Genomic DNA, 25459 nt, shown 5'->3' with positions numbered 1-25459 from the left:
CAGAAATCTCCACACAAGGCACCAGGGGAGACATTTGCTAATTAATTGTGTGTGGATATTAGTCAGCACATAATGACAGAATACCGAGGCAGCACATTTAATTTCTTTTAAAAACGACTAGTGGAGAGTATGACTCTGGGAACTTTCTGGTTGTCATCTAGTTTGGAGGGCTAGGATGGTGTCGGAACTCTCACCGAGGCCCTAACCCACTGCCAAAGCAGACACCGAAATGGCTCTTCATGTTGACCATCCAGGTAGTTTGTGCCACTCTACCCAAAGGGACGCAGTCAGTGCCACTGTCTGTGTTACTCATTTCTCTCCAGTGAACTCTGGATGTGTACTATTCTCCTGGCTCCAGCATTGCTAGCCTTTTCATTTGTAATATGGGTGGTAAGTCATTTCATCAAGAACAGATGATATTAACCAGGAAACAGAAACTTCCCTGAAGACAGGAATCAACCCAACATTCCCAACTTCCAGAACAGCATTCCAAACACCACACTTGGCCCTTTTAACCTATTAACTCCATTATTAATCAGCTGAGGCTAGGCCTAATTTCTTTCCATAATAGGGTCTAGTTGAAATTTTATGGTTGTGGAAATAATAAAGCTTCTGATCCATTAACAGTTTTATTAACAGGTTTAAATGCAGACAGATTCAGACTGTTATGAAGTCCATTTACAACCAAGTAATGATTTAATTATACCTTATTGAAAAAGTTTTCTTGGGCAGTAGGGCAATTTCAAAGCCATCTTTATATATGTCAACCAATTTTTACCACATTAACATTCTGCTCAATAGATATATTTTTTGTTTCATTTAAAAATTTAAAATTTTACTTACAGTTTTAGAAAAGATTTTTAAAACCCACCCTTTTGTTGTTTTTGATATTCCCAACAGTCCTTTGCTATACAAGTGTCCCTTATTTAATTTATCTGACTGTTAAAAAATATAAATATTAGAGTAATTCCTTATTTTCTTTGTTAAATTCTTTTATTTTGAAGCTGATCGGGTTTTTAAAGTTCAAACTCAAAAAGCAGCTCTTCACTGCAGTTCTAGACTGGGTCTGGCCAAATTCTTTTTCATTTTGTTTAGTTTTACTGTTTATACATCAATAATTCTTATTTATGACAGCAGTAGAACATGACAATCAATATGTTTTGGCTGAAGGAGGGAAAGACGCCGCTATTAGGTGACCAAAATCATTCAGCTATTAGTTTATCCTCACAACCTCTCCAGAGCAGAAAATAATATTCCTTTTAAGAAATTTTTCTTGGTCTCCAAAGAAGACATACAGATGGCCGTGGCACGTGAAAAGCTGCTCAACATCATTAATTATTAGAGAAATGCAAATCAAAACTACAATGAGGTATCACCTCACACCAGTTAGAATGGGCATCATCAGAAAATCTACAAACAATAAATGCTGGAGAGGGTGTGCAGAAAAGGGAACCCTCTTGCACTGTTGGTGGGAATGTTAATTGATACAGCCTCTATGGAGAACAGTATGGAGGTTCCTTAAAAAACTAAAGACAGAATTACCATATGACCCAGCAATTCCACTACTGGGCATATACCCTGAGAAAACCATAATTCAAAAAGACACATGCACCCCAATGTGCACTGCAGCACTATTTACAATGGCCAGGTCATGGAAGCAACCTAAATGCCCATCGACAGATGAATGGATAAAGAAGATGTGGTACATGTATACAATGGAATAGTACTCAACCATAAAAAGCAACAAAATTGGGTCATTTGTAGAGACGTGGATAGATCTGGAGACTGTCATACAGAGTGAAGTAAGTCAGAAAGGGAAAAACAAATATTGTATATTAACGCATATATGTGGAATCTGGAAAAATGGTACAGATGAACCAGTTTGCACGGCAGAAATAGAGACACAGATGTAGAGAACAAACGTATGGACACCAGGGAGGGAAAGTGGGGGGGTGATGGTGGTGGGATGAATTGGGAGATTGGGATTGACATGTATACATAAATACGTATCAAATGGATAGCTAATAACAACCTGCTGTATAAAAAGAAATAGACAAACAAATAAATAAGATTTAGGAAGTTAAAAAAAAAAAGAAATTACCCAGCCCATAAAAACTAACCACCCTGTAACCTGGGGCCTTTTGACTTCTGAGATGGCCCACACTCTGTCTGTGGAGTGTGTTTCTCTCTAAATAAATCCACTTCTTACCTAAAAAAAAAAAAAGAAATTTGTCTTAGGTCTTTACACCCCACCCCCCAGGAGAAATGAAAGTGTGGATTCAGGACAAAAAGCGTAACTAATTCTATAAGGAAATCACTGAGCATTTGATCTTTGATTAGTCCATCAAAAAGATATAAGATCTTTGCTACACCAACTCATTTGTAGGTTATAAATTATCATCTATACAGCTGCCAACAAGCAGTGATTTACAGGTGGTCTATGTTGTTTCTTATAGTCAGTGATGTCGTCTAAAGTAACAGTCTGAGGTCTAAGAGGGATAGGCCTGGGGAGACAAAAGCAACCACAGTTTAGAGCAAGAATCATTAGCAAACTGATTCTTTTTCATTCCCAGATAAATAATTGTTGGTTCACTCCCACTGAATACTAATCTTAATCAGTTCTGTGTCTACCAGATGGCACTAAAAATGATGAAAGATAATAAAGTATAAATACTGGATGCTGTAATACCTTAGAGCAAAAGCTAGTAAAAACTTAACTGCTTCTTGGTGGAGCAGGGGAGGACTGGAGAGTCAGATGACGACGAATGTCATCTGCAAGAGGGGAACTTGTTTTCACGACTGTGTTTTTGGAAATGCTTTTATAATGAGTTAATCATCAGCTTTATAACTGGATAAATTTGTGAGCTGTGCAAACTGGCATATTTTAGATTTTACACTAAAGACTATTGGGACATATCAATTTGTCTTAAGAATATAAAGGATAATATATTGTTTCCAACATGTTCATTGGTTTCTTTAAAGCCCAGTGGAGGACAGACAGCCTGTGATAGCTTCCTCATAAAGGCAGTCTCCTGTGTATCATGATTAGAAGAGGTAGTATTTGCAAAGCACTCAGCATTGTGCCTGGAATATTAAGTGACTGCCATTAATTATTGTAATTATTGTGCTCCGTGGGGATGATCATGAGTCTGTACCAACCTGCAGGCCTATGTGGTGTGATTGCAGAGGGGCTGGGAAGGGTCCCTGACCCTGCAAGTCCAGATCCACCCTTGGGACTTTGTGTTCTATTAAATGCAAGTATCTCCTTAGAGGTCATTTATGCCTTAGCATGAGTATGTTTATTAGAGCTCTTCAGAAGAGTAGTGTCAAGGCTAGGAAAAAAGAGTGAGTCTACAGCTCCTGGCAACTTTGAGGCTAAAGGCAGTGAGACAAAACCGGACCCACTAGCACTTCCCCTGGTGCCTCACAGGGAACATTCTCCATGTTTCTCACATTATCAGCCTTCTGAACCAACTAGGATTCTGCCTGTGTTGCATGTTGGACCAACAGTCTCCCTTGATTTTCCAGGGAATTCTACAGGTCTTCCCTTTTCCTACAGCAAACATTAAAAAGGAACATGTAAGAGTGAATAGAAATTTCTTTGTGGGGTGTTTATAAATAGATGAAATAACAGGGCACCTCTCTGGGGGACAGGTGCCAATACTCCCTCGGTAATAACATCATCATTCTCTCTTACTTGGAGTGAAAGTCTTACTATGCAAAATAAACACTTCCAGAAAACCACTGTTGAAAAATTTAGCTGTCACTGGCCGACCCAACAATATGCCAGTGGTGGTAGCTGGTTGACCCTTTGAAAGACACCGAGAGTCCTGGCCTGGAGGAAATGGGCTATAAGGTCAATCTGGAGGAAGACAGAGAGCATGGCTGGTTCCCACGATCCCCAGGGAACAGTACAAAGGGGACAGGATATTAAATGAAGGCCTTGGTCCCTAAAGGAAAAGTGGGGAATTGGGGCCAGACATGAGTACAAAAGGTTTCTTTCTTTCTTTTTTTAACCTACATTTCCATTTGCCAGCTTGATATGTGTATAGGCACAGGGGAGAGCATCACCCTAATGTTAAGGCTGACCTTTAGATTTAAAGACAATATCTACACACATCAATATTTATCACAGAGCCTAAGCATTTTTTCATCCTTGCCAGTGAAGGAAAAAATAAGGCATGCTTTTTAAAGCAAACATATTGCACAATATTACATTCTCATGCAGGATTTTATGGCCCATGAAATATATTATTTCATGCGGCAAAAGAAATAAAGTCAAGAATTGGCTGAAATGATTAAAGATGGTAAAGGGAAAAGAAAACGTAAGGTAAGCAGGTGAATGTAAAAGGATTCATGGGAAAAAAAGACACTCAAAACAAAAAGCCCTCTTCAGCATATTGACATGATATGATACCAAATTATCAACTAAGTCCACCATGATTTTGATATGGGTTTGGGAGAATTTAAAATAAAAAAGAAACATACCAAAGCACATAAAGCATTCTTTATGCTCTTCTTACCTAGGAATGCTGCCATGTTCATAACTTGACTAAACACACAGCTTGCAGGAGGTTCATCACCTGCAATACTTGAAAAACAGGAAGTGTTTTATTATTACTGTAGTAAAATTGATAACTCTCTGCCATCGACTGAATGTCTGTGTCCCCTAAAAATTCATATGCTGAAATCCTAACCCCCAATGTGATGGCATTAGGAGGTGGGGCCTTTGGGAAGTGATTAGATCATGAGGGTGGAGCCCTGGTGAATGGGATTAGTGCCCTTATAAAAGGGACCCTAAAGAGTTCTCTTGCCCTCTTTCTGCCATGTGAGGACACAATGAGAGGATGGCAGTCTGCAACCTGGAAGAACGCTCTCATCAGAACCTGACAATGCTAGCACCCTGATCTTGGACTTCCAGCCTCTAGAGATGTGAGAAATAAGTTTCTCATGTTTATAAGCCATCCAGTCTATGCTACTTTGTCTTAGTAGCCAGAACTAATACACCCTAAACTTTCCTAAGATCCAACAGATCAGAAGAGAATTATCAAGTTACCTTATATACGGTGCATGCTTCACACCAGGTTTCCTGGATAACAAAAGAAAAGCCAGAAGCTCAGGTTAAAGCATGGTCACTTGTGCATAGTTTAACTTCATCAGTGGCAAAGTTTTTGTTAAATCTACTGATGAACAAAGAATTACCCAGAGATAAATTTACCTTTCAGCTGAGTTTAATGGGAAAATTTTGTCATCCTCCACAGCTATAAAGTATCTATGAAGAAAAAACAAAAAAATTTATAAAACAAAGAAATGTTAAAAAAACCCAAGAATCGGGCTTCCCTGGTGGCGCAGTGGTTGAGAGCCCGCCTGCCGATGCAGGGGATGTGGGTTCGTGCCCCGGTCCGGGAAGATCCCACATGCCGCGGATAGGCTGGGCCCGTGAGCCATGGCCGCTGAGCCTGCGCGTCCGGAGCCTGTGCTCCGCAATGGGAGAGGCCACAGCAGTGAGAGGCCCGTGTACCGCAACAAAACAAAACAAAACAAAAAACCCAAGAATCATTTGTTTCCCAGTTTTATTGGACTAACCACATTAAATCATATTCATTTTTTTCTAACTGGGACAATGTTGTTTTACTACAATGCTTTACCTATAGCTCACCTAGCCCTCTGAACCATAAATATCATTAATAGTATTTCTGTAATTTTCAAAAGAAAATTAATGGCAATTAATTAATGGCAATCATTATAATCTGGAAACCGGGAAGCAAAGAAGTAAGACCATACAACTCTGGGGAAACTAAAATTAGGATTCAAAGTTTCTAATTTCTCAGGAATATGTGTTCACCTTTCTTAATGAACTGCAAGGAACTAAAATAATTTTCTAGAAGTAAACAGTACTTGAAATAAGCAAGTGTGGGAATGTTTTGTGATAAGCAAGACTTCTGATGTAATGATACCCATTTTATAAACATACCAGACCCAGTCACACACACCAAAAAACTGGACTATGAACGGGACTGTGAATGGAATCTTTATAGCATGTTAATGTCAAATTAGCAAATCTTGCAAATAATGAGTCCACATCACCAGTATTCTTCACCATCTGCTTTGCATAATTTATTACTTGCTCTTATTATCTACTTTGGGTGAAACAAGAAGGGAAGAGAAATGGGAAATTTAGCATGATTGAATTAGTAAACATTATTTTAAAGTATTTACAAATACATTCATATGAATATGAACAGTTGTCCCTCGGTATATGTGGGGGATTGGTCCCAGGACCAGCAGTGGACACCAGATGCTGTGGATAATCAAGTCCCATAGTCAGCTCCACATCCAAGGGTCCATATCCTCGAACTCAACCAACCATGGACCATACAGTACTGTAGTATTTATTGAAAAAAATCCACACATAAGTGGGCCCTCGCAGTTCAAACTCCTGTTGTTCAAGGGTCAACTGTAACCTACGCACATCCTCCTGTATACTTTCATCTCTAAGTTATTTATAATACCTAATAAAATATAAATAGTTGTAAATACAATGTAAATGCTATGTAAATAGTTGCCAGTGAGCAGCAAATTCAAGTTTTGCCTTTTGGAACTTTCTGGAATTTCTTTTCCTGAATAATTTTGATCTGCAGTTGGTTGACTCCAAGGATGTGCAGTCTGCAGATACAAAGGGGCAACCATACTATCAACACTTGACATTTTTATCTACATTGCACCTGAGTCCTTAAATAAGAGAATACTCACACTATCCACAATCCAGCTGAAGTAAACAAGGTAAATACAAGGGGTAAAAACATCCATATGCTGCATTTCTTCCCATCCATGCCTGTACCCCTGAAATAAAATGAACAGGTATTAATAACTAAGGCAAAAATTGATCTCACTCTTTCAAGATGGAATGGAAGTTTACTTTAACCTAAAAAAGTGTATTTTATGAAGCCATGATTCAAATCAGTGTCATTACTGTTACCTACACAGGTAGGAAATCCCTTGAGGAAGTAACATGGAAGACTGTTTTCTATCATTAGTTTAAATATTCCAGAGTTTTAGTTGAGAACTGATGGGAAATTTCTCCTAAAGACGTGTATCATTATACAAGCATCAGTGTATTTAAGAAAAGACCAGAGAGTTTGGTTTAGGACTTTCAGGAGAAAAGCTAGATATCAAAGGCATACTCCAACCTACTTTTAGTGCTATTATTAACATTTATGGATTATGGATCTATGGATCTGGCATGTACCTATGTCTACAGCTTGGCAGACAAGAGTGTGAGAAACAAATGGTTACTAAACAAATTAGCAGCTCAGGAAGAAATGACAAATGCTTTGGAAATCTGAACTTTCCTCATGACATGTTACCGAGCAACAATCTCAGAAGACTCTAAAGACGAATGTTCTAGAAAACAATGTATTGTGTATAACTTTAAATTCTCTCCAACCAACACAATCAAAAAGGATACAGATGTCAGGCATTTTGTATACTATATTTTAAAAGAAAAACAGATGAATAAAAAGTTCTCCACAAAAATGAAGTGAAAACCAGAAGCTTCAGAAGTGTCTGTGAAAAGTTATTGGTACAGAACAGAAAGAAACAACTAATTATCACTTTCCTTCTTTGCCCAAAGCCATCAGACAAAATCTATTTGAGACTCTGGATGCCAACAATCCTTAAGGCAAAAGAAAAAACCTGTTTCAAGAAAATAAAGTGCCCTAGTGACTTCCGCAGGTGACCTGACAAAGAGAAGGGTAAAGTGATTAAGTGGCACCTCTAAGGAAATATCACTGCTCATTATTTGGGGTTTTACAATTAACTGCAAAAAGTCATTTACTGGGTTTGAACCAGTGCTGCCACATTTCTGAGCACCTCTGCAATACCTGCTATCATGTGCTGAGACTCCCTGGCCCTTCCCAGTGCTGAGAACAGAGAGAGAACACAGCCTTCCCTTCCAGGCTGGTAATCTGCGAGGTCTCAGGAAGGTCTTAGTTCCCAGAACTGACCTACCTGATTAGGTAGATCTTTCAGATCAGGGGACAGAAAACTTGACCTAATAATGTGTCTTTGAACAGACATGCTGTAGTGTAAACATCTACTTGGGTAGGGGTGTTAAATAAATTACAGAATCTAGGAGTCGAAACACATTAGAGCCACCTTCAATCAATTTAATTCAGTCTAATCCAATCTGATCCAGTTCACAGGTATTAACAACCTACTTGTGCCAGGTACTATACTGTGCAGTGGAAATACCGAGGCCTAATGAGTATAACTCTTTATATGTAATAGTCTATGCAATATATAAAAGCTATTATCTGAGCCAGTGGTGCATGGCTGCCCAGTTTATACGATGTTGAAATGATGAACATTTTAAACAAACACAATATGACTTTTCAGTGTCTATTCATTTATGTCCAGAAAATTGAGCTCATAATAAAGCTATCAATAATGCTAACAAAAATAATTCCACCAGTAGCCAAGATGCAGAGGGAGTACAGAAAATAGGGATGTTAACTGAGCATATAAACCAATTTTTCTGGATCTGCCCCTTGAAATAGGGCGCTCTGACAAGATGAGTACAGCCAAAAGGGTTACACTGGAGTAAGAGTTAGGGGACCTAGTTCTCAACTTTCGCTTTGCCTGTAACTGATTCCGTAAGCCCTCGCCAGTTACTTAAATCAGCAACACCATTTCCCCATCTTGCCGCATGAAGACTGAATTCTAAGAGAGGGAGAAGGGCATCAAAGACTGAAGCCTCACAGGGTGGTGGTACCTTGGAAATTAACCCAAGTTCAGTACCTTATATTTTTACAGTAACAGAATGCTCCCATATACCCAGAATATTCAGCGGCAGAAGAACTCATGCCTATGAACCATTTTCACACTAGGCTGGTGAGTAAATCACAGTGTCAACTTAACTGATATACAGTGAAAACAGAACTGCCAAAAGGTTAAATATTCACATGGGCTTCCCTTTTAGGAATGTCTATATGGAAAATCAAAATTTTGAAGCAGGAAGTTAGAGTGAAAAGAGTTAATGAGATAATTAATTCTAAGACCAAGGCATCAAGCACAATAGCCACTCACTAGCTGTGTGATCTCTGGCAAGTCATTTCATCTCCTAAGCCTTAGTTTAATGATGGAGATAACTTCTATTTTGTAGACTTGTGCTGAGGATTAATGACAAGGCAGGTAAAGTACCTCACACATAAATACACGTTCTGTAAGTGGCATCCCTGCCAACTCTTAACTGCCAAGCAGATCAATACACCTGTTAGGACAAGGGCAGGGCCTCACGACAGCTTAACACTTTCTTCTCTGGGCTCCTGCTTTTCTAGAACAGGGCAGACTCCCTTCCTGATAGTATTAATAATAGTTTCTTTCTTCAGATGACTCTCCAAAAAATTAATTAATACCTTTTTCTTACACATATATTGAAGGCCCACCTTCTTAAGTTTCTACCCTCTGGTTATCATTAAGTGTGCATTGCTTTTCTTATTTTGTTTTGGAAGCAGCTAAGGTGGCTAATGGCTATTCTCCTAAATTGTTTTATTTTATTTCTTTTGTGTGTGTGTGTGTGTGTGTGTGTGTGCGTGTGTGTGTGGTATGCGGGCCTCTCACTGTTGTGGCCTCTCCCGTTGTGGAGCACAGGCTCCGGACGCGCAGGCTCAGCGGCCATGGCTCACAGGCCCAGCCGCTCCGCGGCATGTGGGATCTTCCCAGACCGGGGCACGAACCTGTGTCCCCTGCATCAGCAGGTGGACTCTCAACCACTGCGCCACCAGGGAAGCACCTATGCTTTTTTTTTTTTTTTTCCCTTAGAGGAAACTGCAAATTCATGGGCAGTTGTAAGAAAGAAATCTGCCTGTACGTCCTTCACTCTGTCTTCCCATCCTGTATAACCACAGTACAATATCAACACCAAGATACTGACATTGATATAATCCTTTCACTTTATTCAGATTCCACCAGCTTTACATGCTCTCCTTTCTGTGTGTGTGTGTGTGTGTGTGCACGTGTATTTAGTTTATGCAATTTTACTACATGTGTAGATTCACGTGGCCACCACTACAGTCAAGGTACAGGACTGTTCCAACACCTCAAAGATCCCTAATGTCGCCCTTTTATAACCACACCCACTTCCCTTCCCTGCACCCTCCTTAATGATCTCTAGCACCCATTAATCTGTTCTCCATTTCTATAATTTTACCATTTCAAGAATGATATACAAATGGAATCATGTAGTATGCAACTTTTAGGATTGACTTTTTTTCAGGCATCATAATTCCCTGGAGACCATCTAAGGTTTGTGCTGATCAACAGTTTGGTACCTTTCATTGTTGTGTAGTATTCCATGGTATGGATGGACCAAGTGTGTTGATTTACCTCTTACAAGGTATCCGGTTTGTTTCAAGATTTTGGCCATTGCAAATCAAGAAGCTATGAACATTAGTATACAGATTTTTGTGGGAACATAAGTTTTTTTTAATTGATTATTACTATTTTAAAAATATTTATTTATTTATTTAGGCTGCATTGGGTCTCCGCTGCTGCGTGTGGGCTTTCTCTAGTTGTGCCGAGCAGGGGCTTCTCTTGTTGTGGAGCATAGGCGCGTGGGCTTTAATAGTTGCTGTGCGTGGGCTCAGTAGTTGTGGCTCGCGGGCTCTAGGGCGCAGGCTCAGTAGTTGTGGCGCATGGGCCTCGTTTCTCCATGGCATGTGGGATCTTCCTGGACCAGGGATCGAACCCGTGTCCCCTGCATTGGCAGGTGGATTCTTAACCACTGTGCCACCAGGGAAGTCTCGGAACATAAGTTTTTATTTCTCTGGAATAAACACCCAAGATTGCAATTGCTGGGTCATTTGCTAATACATGATTAGTTTTTTTCTTTCAATCTCCATAGAGACTGTCAAAAATTGCCATTGCGGACTATATTTCAAGTCGTTATGGTGGGGTATTGGGAAAAGTTTTCAGTTAGCAATAATCACACCTTGGATAAACCTCATTGGCTACAATACTGCCACTGCGCAAACCTAATACATGTTTAGTTTTTAAAGACTTGGTCAAACTGTTTCCAGAGCAGCTGTACCATTTTATTTTCCTACCAGCAATGTATGATTGATGCGGTTTCTTCACATCATTATCACTATCGGTGATATCACTATTTGGTGTTATCATTAAATAATCAGTGTTAATTGGTGCTATCACAATTTTTTATGTTAGCCATTCTGAGAGTCATATAATGACATCTCATTGTGGTTTTAATTTGCATTTCCCTGGTGGCTAGTGATATTAAACATCTTTTCCCGTGCTTATTTGCCATCTGTATGCTCTCTTCAGTGAAATGTCTATTCTTGTCTTTTACCCATTTTCAACTTGGATTTCTTTCTTTTTTTTTTCTTAAAGTTGAGAACAAAAAAACAGTTTGAGATTTCTTCATATATTCTAGATACTAGTCTGTTTTTGGACATGTAGTTTGCAATTTATTTTCTTCAAGTCTGTAGCATCTCTATCCTCTTATACAGGGTCTTTTTAAAAATTATTTTTGTGTATGTGTGATAAAATATACATAATGTAAAAATTTTACCATTTTAACCATTGTAAGTGTACAACTCAGTGGCATTAAGTACCTTCATATTGTTGTGCAACCATCACGACTATTCATCTCCAGAACCTTTTCATTTTCTCAAACTGAAACTCTATACCCGTTAAACAATAACTCTATTCCCTCCTCCCCCAGCCCCTGGTATCCACCATTCTACTCTCTATTTCTATGATTTTGACTACTCTAGCTACCTCATGTAAGTGGAATCATACAGTATTTGTCTTTCTGTGTCTGGCTTATTTCATTTATTATAAAGTTCTTGAGGTTCAACCATGATGTAGCATGTATCAGAACTTCATTTCTTTTCCTTTTTTAAAATTTTATTTATTAATTTATTTTTGGTTGTGTTGGGTCTTAGCTGCGGCACGCAGGATATTTGTTGAGGCATGCGGGATCTTTCTTTGCAGCGCGTGGGCTTCTCTCTAGTTGTGGCCTGCAGGTTTTCTCTTCTGTAGTTGAGGTGCGCAAGCTCAGTAGTTGTGGTGTGCGGGCTTAGTTGCCCCGCAGCTTGTGGGATCTTAGTTCCCTAACCAGGGATCAAACCCGTGTCCCCTGCATTGGAAGGCAGATTCTTTATCACTGGACCACCAGGGAAGTCCCAGAACTTCATTTCTTTTTGTTTTTAAATTAATTAATTTTACTTATTTATTTTTGGCTGCTTTGGTTCTTTGTTGCTGCGCGCGGCTTTCTCTAGTTGCGGCGAGCGTGGGCTACTCTTCGTTGTGGTGCGTGGGCTTCTCATTGCGGTAGCCTCTCTTGTTGCGGAGCCCGGGCTCTAGGCACATGGGCTTCAGTAGTTGTGGCACACGGGCTCAGTAGTTGCGGCTCGTGGGCTCTAGAGCACAGGCTCAGTAATTGTGACGCCTGGGCTTAGTTGCTCCATGGCATGTGGGATCTTCCCGGGCCAGGGCTCAAACCTGTGTCCCCTGCATTGGCAGGCAGATTCTTAACCACTGCGCCACCAGGGAAGCCCTTCATTTCTTTTTAAGGCTGAATAATATACCACTGTATGTATATGCCATATTTTGTTTACCCATTCATCTGTAAATGGACACTTGGCTTGTTTCCACCTTTTGGTTATTGTGAATAATGCTGCTATAAACATATGTATGACATACACAAATATCTATTCATGTCCCTGCTTTCAGTTCTTTTGGGTATATACCTAGGAATTAAATTGCTGGTACTTGGTGGTCATGTGGTAATTTTATGTTTAAGTTTTTGAGGAACCCCCATGGTAGCTGCACCATTTTACATTCCCACCAGTGATGTACAAGGGTTCCAGTTTCTCCACATCCTCACCAACACTTGTTATTTTCTGGTTTCTTTTTCTTCTTTCTTATTTAAACAGGGATTGTGTCCGATTTTATTTATTTATTTGGCCACACTGTGCAGCTTGTGGAATGTTAGTTCCCTGACCAGGGATTGAACCCGGGCCTTTGGCAGTGAAAGCATGGGGTCCTAACCACTGGACCACCAGGGAATTCCCTATTTTCTGGTTTCTTGATAGTATCCAGAACTATTTATTTAAAAGACTGTCTTTTTAAATTTTGATGAGTTCTAACTTACCAAGTTTTCCTTTTGTGGATCATGATTTTGATGTCAAGCCTAAGAACTTTGCCTAGCCCTTAATATCGAAGATCTCCTCCTGTATTTTTTTCCTAAAAGATGTATAATTTTACATTTAAATCTGCGATCTGGTTATGTCTTTTTAAACAATAGATTTCTATTGTCTTATTCAATTGGATTAGACCCTAGACCATTTATAAATCACTTTAACAAGGATCAGGAAATAGGTGATGAGCTAAGTCAGTCTTCTGACTTAGTAACAAGTAGTAAAGAAGATTCTTATAATGAAGAACATATATTTAAGCCATAATACACCCTACCATGCCAGGTTCTTTTGTCAACTGATGAGTATGAGGTTAAGAACAGAACAGTGAGGTGTATGTGTGTAGATGGGGGAAGTTCCCTTACTTACTTCACCTCCTTACCCACCTTTGAGTTATCATGGAGACCAGAAAATCAAAGTAAAATGCTCTTTCAGGACCAGCTTCTGGTTTTGTTAACCTACCAATACCCCATCTGACACATCTTGATGCTTTTATTTCCTTCTCCCTCCCTGGTGGGACTGTGTTAACCAAAGAAGGGGACTCTGTTACATATACTTTTCTTGTCCAAAATAATCTATTTGTCTTTCCTTAGCGCATACCCAGCTGATAATGTAACCAAAGAACCTGCAATAGAAAAAACACTGATATACTCTCTACTTTCTGTGCCGGAGGAGGATTTCTGGAGATGCCAGGAGATGAATGTTTGATTTGGTTTGGTTCATAAGGTGTTCTGGCTTGACAAGTTCAGATGTTTGACTGGAAGTACTTCTAAAAGAAAAAAATGAATAGATCTATTCAATCAACTCTCTTCATTGCCTCAATGTTATCTAAGAATTAAAAGTTAAAACTGAGAGGTGGTTCTCTTTCTCCCATCCTTCCAGACACCATTAAAATAAACTGGCCCAATGCTTCCTATCACACAAACTTTACTTATATTTCCAAGCAAGGACAGGTTCCACTCTTTCCCTGAGCTGCATCAACATGGTACCTACCAGCTATGAGGATACATTTTTCCTTGCCTTTTTAAAGAAAGAGGGGAAGAAGGAAGGACTACTCCATACTCTTAAGATAGTTTTATCTGTGCATTCTGAATTATACTTTTTAAAATTTTTGTGTAATATTTACTCCATTGATATTAATCTTCCAATAATACCTCATAGGAAAAAACTTAGGATAATTGTTTCCATGTCCCAAATAGTAAACTATATCTGCAACAAGGTCATCTAATGCGTTTCTGACAAAAGGAGGAAAAGAGCCAGAATTGCATAAACCTTCTCGAAAGGGTTCTGGCATTTAGACTCAGTTTGGAAGACTCCCCTCCAAATGGTGTCATTTACCCAAATGATTTGCAAAGCTGTTATCCAGATGGTCAAATCCTCCTCGAATGCCAGTACTGCTAATCCCCTGTACATTTCTTTTGCATGTTCTTTTCTTCCAATAAATAGCATTCTCGAAGTTTGAGCGATCTTCAGTCTCTTTCATGGAATCTGTGGTAGGAGTGGGACTGCACAGTGGGGACTGCTGAGCACTCAGAGTCAAAGGCTGAAAATCTCAATCTGCTCCCTGCTTCCCTGAGCGCTCCTTCTTCCTCAGAAAGAAAAATGAACCGTCAAACGTTTGCAGTGGCTCTGCTGTCGACATTTTTGTTCCTCTGTAAGTCTTCTAGCTTTAATGCTCAAGAGAACACTTGGTCATTTGAAAATTTACAATCTCATGGAAAGAAACAAAGTGTTACTTAAGCCCACATTTGCTCAGCGCCCAAGACTCCAACTACATGAACGTGATTTGAAAAACGTGATTTGACTCCAACTACATGAACGGGTCTTGATAAAGTTGAGGTCATATATTCATAATTTTATCACCAAATTCCAAACAGATGATTCTTATAGTATAATCTAATGAAGCTACTCAAGTCAAAGAATATAGCATACTGTTACCAATAATAATCCTTGAAGACAAACTTTCCGTTCTTTCAGGTGGCGGTAAAACTCCTCCAAGCAACAAATGGAAAAAGAAAGCCCATTGGATCATCTTGATTTACAGACTTTAAAACTTTGTTAATAAGAAACTACTTATGACAGTGAAATGTCTCAAAAGTTAAGATAATATCTTTGGGGGCTGGAAACGATTTGCTTGTTATGAATTGGAAGGATTTTGTATAACCTAGGGTAGTGGTAAGAGGCAGCTAGAGTTCATGGACTCAGAAGCCAGCTTACCAGGGCTTGGAATCCCAGCTCTGCCACTTATTATAGTGGTTGTGTGATCTCGGTTTTTCAGTCCTCTCTGTGCCTCAGTTTCTTCATCAGTAAAGTGGGAACAATAATAGTACCTACTCATCAGGTTTTTATGAGGGTTGAAAATACATTTAAGGCTCTGATAACAGTGCCTAACATTTGATGGCTTTTCAATAAGTCTTAACTATATGCCACTGCAAGTGATCTTCGGGGTCTTCAGTTATCTTTCTTAAAATTTTGTAATTTATCAGGAAATAAGCTCTCTACCAAAGCAATTTTTCATTCTGCTCCCAGGGCCAGCTGGCATGGAGCAGGAAAGATTAACGAGTCACCCACTAATGACCAGGATTGTTGCAGTGTCTATGGACCAAGAGCATCCTTGATTTTTTTTTAACCTTCTGGGAATCTCGAGTTATTTTCCACGTGTATCATAGACAAATGTGGAGAGCGTGAGTTATTTTGTAATTCATTTACAATTATAGATGCTAAAGACAAGGACTATTTGTTTTGTTTTGTTTCATCCCTAAAATGTTTTACAGGGTCTCAGATGTAAGTCAGCATAGAGATCTTCAATATAGCAAACTCAATATGCTGATGGTTAAAATTTTGCTTTCAAAATCCTAAGTTTGGGAAAGCATGATAGCTTGAGTGACTTGGTGTCATATAAAAATATATGACTTCCTTTAATCATACAGATATAAACAATACTATTCAAGCTATGAGGTCAATTCTGAGCCAAAATAATTTCCACGAACACTGGAAAGAAACAATATATTAATTAATAACGGAATTCTTTAAAATATTACCATCTCCAAAGGAATATGATAGTCTCTATGTAGAACGAATGGTGACTGGTTTTCCTTCAACGGGCTCTTGATTTCTAAAATCAATCGCTTTCATTCAGTCGACAAATGACTTATAGGGATCCATTCACGCTAGTGGCCCAAATGATTCTTTTTCTCAGAAACAGATGGAACATACTGTCCTCACACCATTCACGGAATAATCCCAGAAGGAAGTCCCTTCTTCCAGTATTTCAATTCAATATTAACCTCTTAGAATTTTTATGCCAAGATCCTCCTCAAAGTCCATTTATATCTTCAATAATAAAAATATTTCCCACATATGGCAAATATAATTGCCAACTCAAAAATCATTTCTCCTCTTTTTCTTAGCTAAAAGAATCTAGTTTTACCCAGCACAGCAATGTGTTCGGCCCAAGAGTATAAGTCATGGCCAGTATAAGCCAATTATAGCTATCTCATTTTCCTTAGACAAATATCTTTCCAGACTCCCTTGCACCTGGCCAATGAGATGAAACGGAAAGTCTCTTTTCTGCCCACTCTTCTCCTTTCCCCCTTGGGATGCTGTTGTGAAAGTATGATGCCTAGTGCTATGGCAGCAATCATGTAACCATGAGACAACAAACACAAGGACCCAAAGCCAAAATACTAAGGATGGCAGAGTAGCAGATGGAAAGAACTGACTCCTTGATAATATCATTCATTAGACACTGTACTAAATTCCCGGTATCACCAGCTCCCAAACTTCTTGTAATGTGAACCAATTAAGTCTTCATTGCTTTATTACTGTAGGTTGGTATAGCATCAAAATCTGCTCTCCCTTCTTCCATTATAACTGGGCAAGTGGCTGCTCAACTACACTATAATTAGCAGCCTCCCTTTCAAGTGAGTGTGGCCCTGTGTGTAAGTTCTGTCCAATGGAATGTACGTGAAGGCTCTTACAATAAAAATATTGTATTATATAGGAAAAGGTTTCTATTTTCTAGAGATGCACACTGAAGTATTTGGGGATTAATTGTCATAGTGTCTAAAATTCACTTTTAAAAACTTCATCCATGGGGCGATGAAAGAATTTTAGAAATAGAGTGGTGATGGTTATAAAACATTGTCAATCTAATCAGTGCCTCTGAATTATATACTTAAAAATGGTTAAAATGGTACATTTTATGTTATATGTATTTTACCATAATAGAAAAATAATTTTAGAAACCTACATCATCAAAAAAATATGTACCACATGACACTGATTAGGATGTCTATTATCAAAATCAAAACCAAAACCAAAAAAACGCCAGAAAATAACAAATGTTGGTGAGGATGGAGAGAAACTGGAACCTTTGTGTAGTATTGGCAGGAATGTAAAATAGGGCAGCTGCTATGGAAAACAGTGTGGTAGTTCCTCAAAAAATTAAACATAGAATTACCATATGGGCCAGTAACACATTTCTAGATACACACCCATAAGGACTGAAAGCAGAGACTCAGAGATATTTGCACACCCATGTTCACAGCAGCATTTTTCAAGGTAACTAAAAGGTGGAAGCAACCAGTGTCCATCAATGGATGGCTAAACAAAATGTGGTGTAAACATACAATGGAGTATTATTCAGCCTAAAGAGGAAGGAAATTCTGACATACTATACAACACGGACATTTTGAGGACATAATGCTAGATGAAATAAGCCAGTCACAGAAGGACAAATACTGTGTGATTCCACTTATATGAGGTACCTAGAGTAATCAACTTTATTGAGTTGGAAAGTAGAATGGTGGTTGTTAGGGGCTGGGGGAAAAAGGGGATAGGGAGTTAGTGTTTAATGGCTACAGAGTTTGCAAGATGAGAAGAGTTCTGGAGATGGATGAAGGTGATGGTTGCAAAACAATGTGAATGTACTTAATGCCACTAAATTATACACTTAAAATGGTAACTTTTATATGATATTTTACCACAATTTTAAAAAAAAGAACAGACACAAGAAAAATGTCACAGAAGATCTAAACAGACATTTCTCCAAAGAAGACATACAGGCCAAAAGACACATGAAAACATACTTAAAAATCTAGAAGAACTAAAGAACAAACAAACAGAGATGAACAACACAATAACTGAAATGAAAAATACACTAGAAGGGATCAATAACAGAATAACTGAAGCAGAAGAATGAATAAGTGAGCTCGAAGACAAAATGGTGGAAATAACTGCCAAGGAACAGGATAAAGAAAAAAGAATGAAAAGAATTGAAGAAAATCTCAGAGACCTCTGGATAACACTAAACACACCAACATTCAAACTATAAGTGTCCCAGAAGAAGAAGAGAGAAAGAAAGGGTCTGAGAAAACATTTGAAGAGATTATAGTTGAAAACTTTCCTAACATGGGAAAGGAAATAGTCACCCAGGTCCAGGAAGCACAGAGAGTCCCATACAGGATAAACCCTAGGAAAAAAACATCAAGACACATATTAATCAAACTAACAAAAATTAAATTCAAAGAAAAAATATTAAAAGCAGCAAGGGAAAAACCAAAAAGAACATACAAAGGAATCCCCATAAGGTTATCAGCTGATTTTTCAGCAGAAACTCTGCAGGCCAGAAGGGAGTGGCAGGATATACTTAAAGTGATGAAAGAGAAAAATCTACAGCCAAGATTACTCTACCCAGCAAGGATCTCATTCAGATCTGATGGAGAAGTCAAAAGCTTTTCAGACAAACAAAAGCTAAGAGAAATTCAGCACCACCAAAACAGCCTTACAAGAAAGCTAAAGAAGTTCTCTAGGTGGGAAACACAAGAGAAGAAAAAGACCCACACAAAAAAAAACACAAAATAATTAAGAAAATGGTAATAGGAACATATATACGATAATAACCTTGAATGTAAATGGATTAAATGCCCCAACCAAAAGACACAGACTGGCTGAATGGATACAAAAACAAGACCCATATATATGCTACCTACAAGAGACCCACTTCAGACCTAGGGACACGTACAGACTGAAAGTGAAGGGATGGAAAAAGATATTCCATGCAAATGGAAATCAAAAGAAAGCTGGAGTAGCATGACTTGTATCAGATAAAACAGACTTTAAAATAAAGACTGTTACAAGAGACAAAGAAGGACACTACATAATGATCAAAGGATCAATCCAAGAAGAAGATATAACAATTATAAATGTTTATGCACCCAACATAGGAGCACCTTAATACATAAGGCAAATGCTAACAACCATGAAAGGAGAAATCAACAGTAACACACTAATAGTAGGGGACTTTAACACCCCACTTACACCAATGGACAGATCATCCAAACAGAAAATAAATAAGGAAACACAAGCTTTAAATGACACAACAGACCAGATAGATCTAATTGATATTTATAGAACATTCCACCCAAAAGTGGCAGAATACACTTTCTTCTCAAGTGCACATGGAACATTCTCCAGGATAGATCACATCTTGGGTCACAAATCAAGCCTCAGAAAAATTAAGAAAATTGAAATTGTATCAAGCATCTTTTCTGACCACAATGCTATGAGACTGGAAATCAATTACAGGAAAAAAAACTGTAAAAAACACAGATACATGGAGGCTAAACAGTGCGTTACTAAATAACCAAGAGATCACTGAAGAAATCAAAGAAGAAATAAAAAAATATATAGAAACAAATGACAATGAAAACATGACGACCCAAAACCTATGGGATGCAGCAAAAGCAGTTCTAAGAGGGAAGTATATAGCAATACAATCTCACCTCAAGAAACAAGAAAAATCTCAAATAAACAATCTAACCCTACACTTAAAACAACTAGAGAAAGAAGAACAAAGAAAACCCAAAGTAGAAGGAAAGAAATCATAAAGATCAGAGCAGAAGTAAATGAAATAGAAATGAAGAAAACAGTAGCAAAGATCAATAAAACTAAAAGCTGGTTCTTTGAGAAGATAAACAAAATTGATAAACCCTTAGCCAGACTCGTCAAGAAGAAAAGGGAGAGGACGCAAATCAATAAAATTAGAAATGAAAAAGGAGAAATAACAACTGACACAGCAGAAATACAAAGGATTGTAAGAGACTACTACAAATAACTATATGCCAATAAAACGGGCAACCATGAAGAAATGGATAAATTCTTGGAAAGGTACAATTTTCCAAGACTGAACCAGGAAGAATTAGAAAATATAAACAGACTTATCACAAGTAATGAAATTGAAACCATGATTAAAAAGCTCCCAACAAAGAAAAGCCCAGGACAAGATGGCTTCACAGGCAAACTCTATCAAACATTTAGAGAAGAGCTAACACCAATCCTTCTCAAACTCTTCTAAAAAACTGCAGAGGGAGAAACACTCCCAAATTCATTCTGTGAAGCCACCATCACCCTGATACCAAAACGAGAAAAAGATATCACAAAATAGAAAATCATAGACCAATATCACTGATGAACACAGATGCAAAAATCCTGAACAAAATACTAGCAAACAGAATCCAACAGCACATTAAAAGGATCATACACCATGATCAAGTGGGATTTATCCTAGGGATGCAAGGATTCTTCAATATATGCAAATCAACCAATGTGATACACCACATTAACAAATTAAGTAATAAAAACCATATGATCATCTCAACAGATGCAGAAAAAGCTTTTGACAAAATGCAACACCCATTTATGATAAAAACTCTCCAGAAAATGGGCATAGAGGGAACCTACATCAACATAATAAAGGCCATATATGACAAACTCACAGCACGCATCATACATAATGGTGAAAAACTGAAAGCATTTCCACTAAGGTCAGAAACAAGACAAGGATCTCCATCCTCACCACTCTTATTCAACATAGTTTTGGAAGTCCTAGCCACAGCAATCAGAGAAGAAAAAGAAATAAAAGAAACACAAATTGGAAAAGAAGAAGTAAAACTGTCACCATTTGCCGATGATATGATACTATACATAGTATAGAAAATACTAAAGATGTCACCAGAAAACTACTAGAACTAATCAATGAATTTGGTAAGGTTTCAGGGTACAAAATTAATGCACAGAAATCTCTGGCATTCCTATACACCAACAACGAAAAATCAGAAAGAGAAATTAAGGAAACACTCCCATTTACCACTGCAACAAAAAGAATAAAATACCTTGGAATAAACCTGCTTAAGGAGGCAAAAGACTTGTACTCAGAAAACTATAAAACACTGATGAAAGAAATCAAAGATGACACATACAGATGGAGAAATATACCATGTTCTTGGATTGGAAGAATCAATATTGTGAAAATGACTATACTACCCAAAGCAATCTACAGATTCAGTGCAATCCCTATCAAACTACCAATGGTATTCTTCACAGAATTAGAACAAAAATTTTTACAATTCGTATGGAAACACAAAAGACCCCGAGTAGCAAAAGCAATCTTGAGAAAGAATAATGGAGTTGGAGAAATCAGGCTCCCCAACTTCAAACTATACCACAAAGCTACAGTAATCAAGACAGTATGGTACTGGCACAAAAACAGAAATACAGTCAATGGTATAAGATAGAATGCCCAGAGATAAACCCACACACATATGGGAACCTAATTTATAACAAAGGAGGCAAGAACATACAATGGAGAAAAGACAGCCTCTTCAATAAGTGGTGCTGGAAAAACTGGACAGCTACATGTAAAAGAATGAAATTAGAACACTACCTAACACTATCCACAAAAATAAACTCCAAATGGAGTAAAGACTTAAATGTAAGACAAGACACTATAAAACTCTTAGAGGAAAACATAGGAAAAACCACTCTTTGACATAAACCACAGCAAGATCTTTTTTGACCCACCTCCTAGAGTAATGGAAATAAAAGCAAAAATAAACAAATGGGACTTAATTAAACTTAAAAGCTTTTGCACAGCAAAGGAAACCATAAACAAGACAAAAAGACAAACCTCAGAATGGGAGAAAATATTTGCAAATGAAACAACAGACAAAGGATTAATCTCCAAAATATACAAATAGCTCATGGAGCTCAATATCAAAAAAACAAACAATCCAGTTAAAAAATGGGCAGATGACCTAAATAGACATTTCACCAAGGAAAACATACAGATGGCCAAGAGGCACATGAAAAGATGCTCAACATCACTAATCATTAGAGAAATGCAAATCAAAACTACAATGAGGTATCACCTCATGTGGTCAGAATGGCCATTATCAAAATGTCTAGAAAAAGTAAATGCTGGAAAGGGTGTGGTGAAAAGGGAACCCTCCTGCATTGTTGGTGGGAATGTAAATTGATACACCACTATGGAAAACAGTATGGAGGTTCCTTAAAAAACTAAAAATAGAACTACCATGTGACCCAGCAATCCCACTACTGGGCACATACCCTGAGAAAATCATAATTGAAAAAAGACATGTACCACAATGTTCATTGCAGCACTATTTACAATAGCCAGGACACAGAAGCAACCTAAATGTCTATCAACAGATGAATGGATAAAAAAGATGTGGCACATATATACAATGCAATATTACTCAGCCATAAAAAGAAATGAAATTGAGTTATTTGTAGTGAGGTGGATGGACCTAGAGACTGATACAGATTGAAGTAAGTCAGAAAGAGAAAAACAAATACCGTATGCTAATACATAAATATGGAACCTAAAAAAAAAAAAACGGTTCTGAAGAACCTAGGGTCAGGACAGGAATAAAGACACAGACGTAGAGAATGGACTTGAGGACACGGGGAGGGGGAAGAGTAAGCTGGGACGAAGTGAGAGAGTGGCATGGACATATATACACTACCAAATGTAAAATAGATAGCTAGTGGGAAGAAGCCGCATAGCACAGGGAGATCAGCTCGGTGCTTTGTGTCCACATAGAGGGGTGGGATAGGGAGGGTGGGAGGAAGACGCAAGAGGGAGGGGATATGGGGATATATGTATACATATAGCTGACTCACTTTGTTATAAAGCAGAAACAAACACACCATTGTAAAGTAATTATACTCCAATAAAGCTCTTATAAAATATAAAAACAAATACCATATGCTAATGCATATATACGGAATCTTAAAAAAAAAGGTACTGATGAACTAGTTGCAGGGCAACTTGAGGACATGGGGTGGGACTTGAGGACATGGGGTGGGAGGGACTTGAGGACATGGGGTGGGAGGGGGAAGCTGGGGCGAAGTGAGAGTAGCATCGACATGTATACACTGCCGAATATAAAATAGTTGGCTGGTGGGAAGCAGCCGCATAGCACAGGGAGATCGGCTCAGTGCTTTGCAGTGACCTAGAGGGGTGGGGTAGGAAGGATGGGAGGGAGGCTCAAGAGGGAGAGGATATGGGGACTCATGTGTGCATATGGCTGATTCGCTTTGTTGTGCAACAGAAACTAACACAGTATTGTGAAGCAATTATACTCTAATAAAGATCTATTAAAAATAAAATAAATTTTTAAAAAGCACACACACAAAAAGATACTTAACATTGCTAATTATTAGAGAAACTGAAATCAAAACTACAGTGAGGTATCACCTCACTCTGGTCAAAATGGCCATCATTAATAAGTCTACAAATAATAACTGTTGGAGAGGGTATGGAGAAAAGTGAATGCTCTTACACTGTTGGTGGGAGTGTAAACTGGTGCAGCCACTATGGAAAACAGTATGGAGGTTCCTTAAAAAAGTAAAAATAGAGTTACCACATGATCTTGCAATCCCACTCCTGGGCATATATTCAGAGAAAACCATAATTCAAAAAGATACATGCACTCCAATCTTCATTGCAGCAATATTTACAATAGTCAAGACATGAAGCAACCTAAATGTCCATCAACAGAGGAATGGATAAAGAAGATGTGGTATATATATATATAATGAAATATTACTCATAAAAAAGTAAAAAGAAAAAAGAATGAAATAATGCCATTGCAGCAACATGGAGGGACCTAGAGATTATCATACTAAGTGAAGTAAGCCAGAAAGAGACAAAATCATATGACTGTTAGCTGTCAACCTAAGTGTCCATCAACAGATGAATGGATAAAGAAGATGTGGTATATATATACAATGGAAAATTAATTCATCCATAAAAAAGAACGAAACAGTGCCATTTGCAGCAACATGAATGGACCTAGAGATTATTATACTAAGTGAAGTATAAGACAGAGAAAGACAAATACCATATGACATCACTTATATGTGGAATCTAAATAAATGATACAAATGAACTTATTTACAAAACAGAAAGAGACTGACAGACATACAAAACAAACTTATGGTTACCAAAGGGGAAGGGGGGGAGGCATAAATTAGGAGTTTGGGATTAACATGTACACACTACTGTATATAAAATAAATAACCTATTGTATAGCTCAGGGAACTATATTCAATATCTTATAATAAACTATAGTGGAAAAGAATCTATATATATATCTGAGTCACTTTGCTGTACACCTGAAACTAACACAACATTACAAATCAACTATATTTCAATAAAAATTTAAAAAGATTGTTAGCTAGCTGTCTACGAAAATCCACTTTCCCTTTCTTCCACTGTGTTAAAAGAATAGCTATGTGTCATTTGGCTGCCCAGCCTCCTCTGCATGTGAAGTAGCACTGGCACTGAATTCCTGCCAATGGAATGTGAGTAGAAGAGATGGGTGCCACTTCCTGTCCCGGCACACACGTCTCTCAAACACTCATTTCCTATGGGCTGAGACAGTGGTGACCAGAAGAAAGAAGTTACGTTGAGCACGGCCTGTCATGAATCTCTCCTCTCCCGCTGATATGGGACACCCGCCCGGGACTGATACTTGAGAAAACAAACTTCATTTTTAAGCCACACTGTTGTTGGGTTTCTTTTTACAGCAGCTGAACCTTTTACCACAGCGAATACATTCAGATACTCTGTTCACCGCAGCCCAAATATCTTATCTGATACCTGCCATCATTTCCCATAAAAATGATGAAGTCACTCTGTCCACGAGCTATTGGAGAAGTACATGGATTATTAGGTGACAACAATTTAAGAGAATCCTGCCCTGATGAATCAGATGATACCCAAGCATTCCAAGTGACTAGGTGTTTTCTCTAAGTACATGAAATAATTAAGGCCAGGGGACATCTTCCTTACTTAGCAGTGACCAATATTTTACACATAATTTTCAAAAAGCCTTTACAAATACACAAACATATGTTTTTCCTAAAGAGCTAGT

At 38.2% G+C, this 25459-nt stretch overlaps 1 protein-coding gene and 1 non-coding gene across 4 annotated transcripts in view; both read right to left on the bottom strand.

Moving 5' to 3' along the window:
* Positions 1-25459, bottom strand: part of TMEM150C (transmembrane protein 150C) — a 74720-nt gene that overhangs the window by 10858 nt on the left and 38403 nt on the right. For all 3 annotated transcript variants that reach the window (XM_029236077.1, XM_029236078.1, XM_029236079.1), the window contains exons 2-5: positions 6754-6843; positions 5219-5272; positions 5057-5089; positions 4524-4591 (exon numbers count right to left, since the gene is read on the bottom strand). In XM_029236077.1, coding sequence (XP_029091910.1) covers positions 4524-4591; positions 5057-5089; positions 5219-5272; positions 6754-6833 — 235 coding nt within the window. In that variant the 5' untranslated portion in view covers positions 6834-6843. The remainder of the gene's footprint in view (positions 1-4523; positions 4592-5056; positions 5090-5218; positions 5273-6753; positions 6844-25459) is intronic.
* Positions 10895-11035, bottom strand: LOC114903293. Its single transcript, XR_003795684.1, has one exon. It is a non-coding gene; the product is annotated as a U4 spliceosomal RNA (small nuclear RNA).

The sequence above is a fragment of the Monodon monoceros genome, unplaced genomic scaffold, assembly GCF_005190385.1.
Source record: "Monodon monoceros isolate NGI ecotype Baffin Bay Population unplaced genomic scaffold, NGI_Narwhal_1 Super_Scaffold_20, whole genome shotgun sequence".
NCBI lineage: Eukaryota > Metazoa > Chordata > Mammalia > Artiodactyla > Monodontidae > Monodon > Monodon monoceros.
This window is presented reverse-complemented; position numbering and strand designations above follow the sequence as displayed.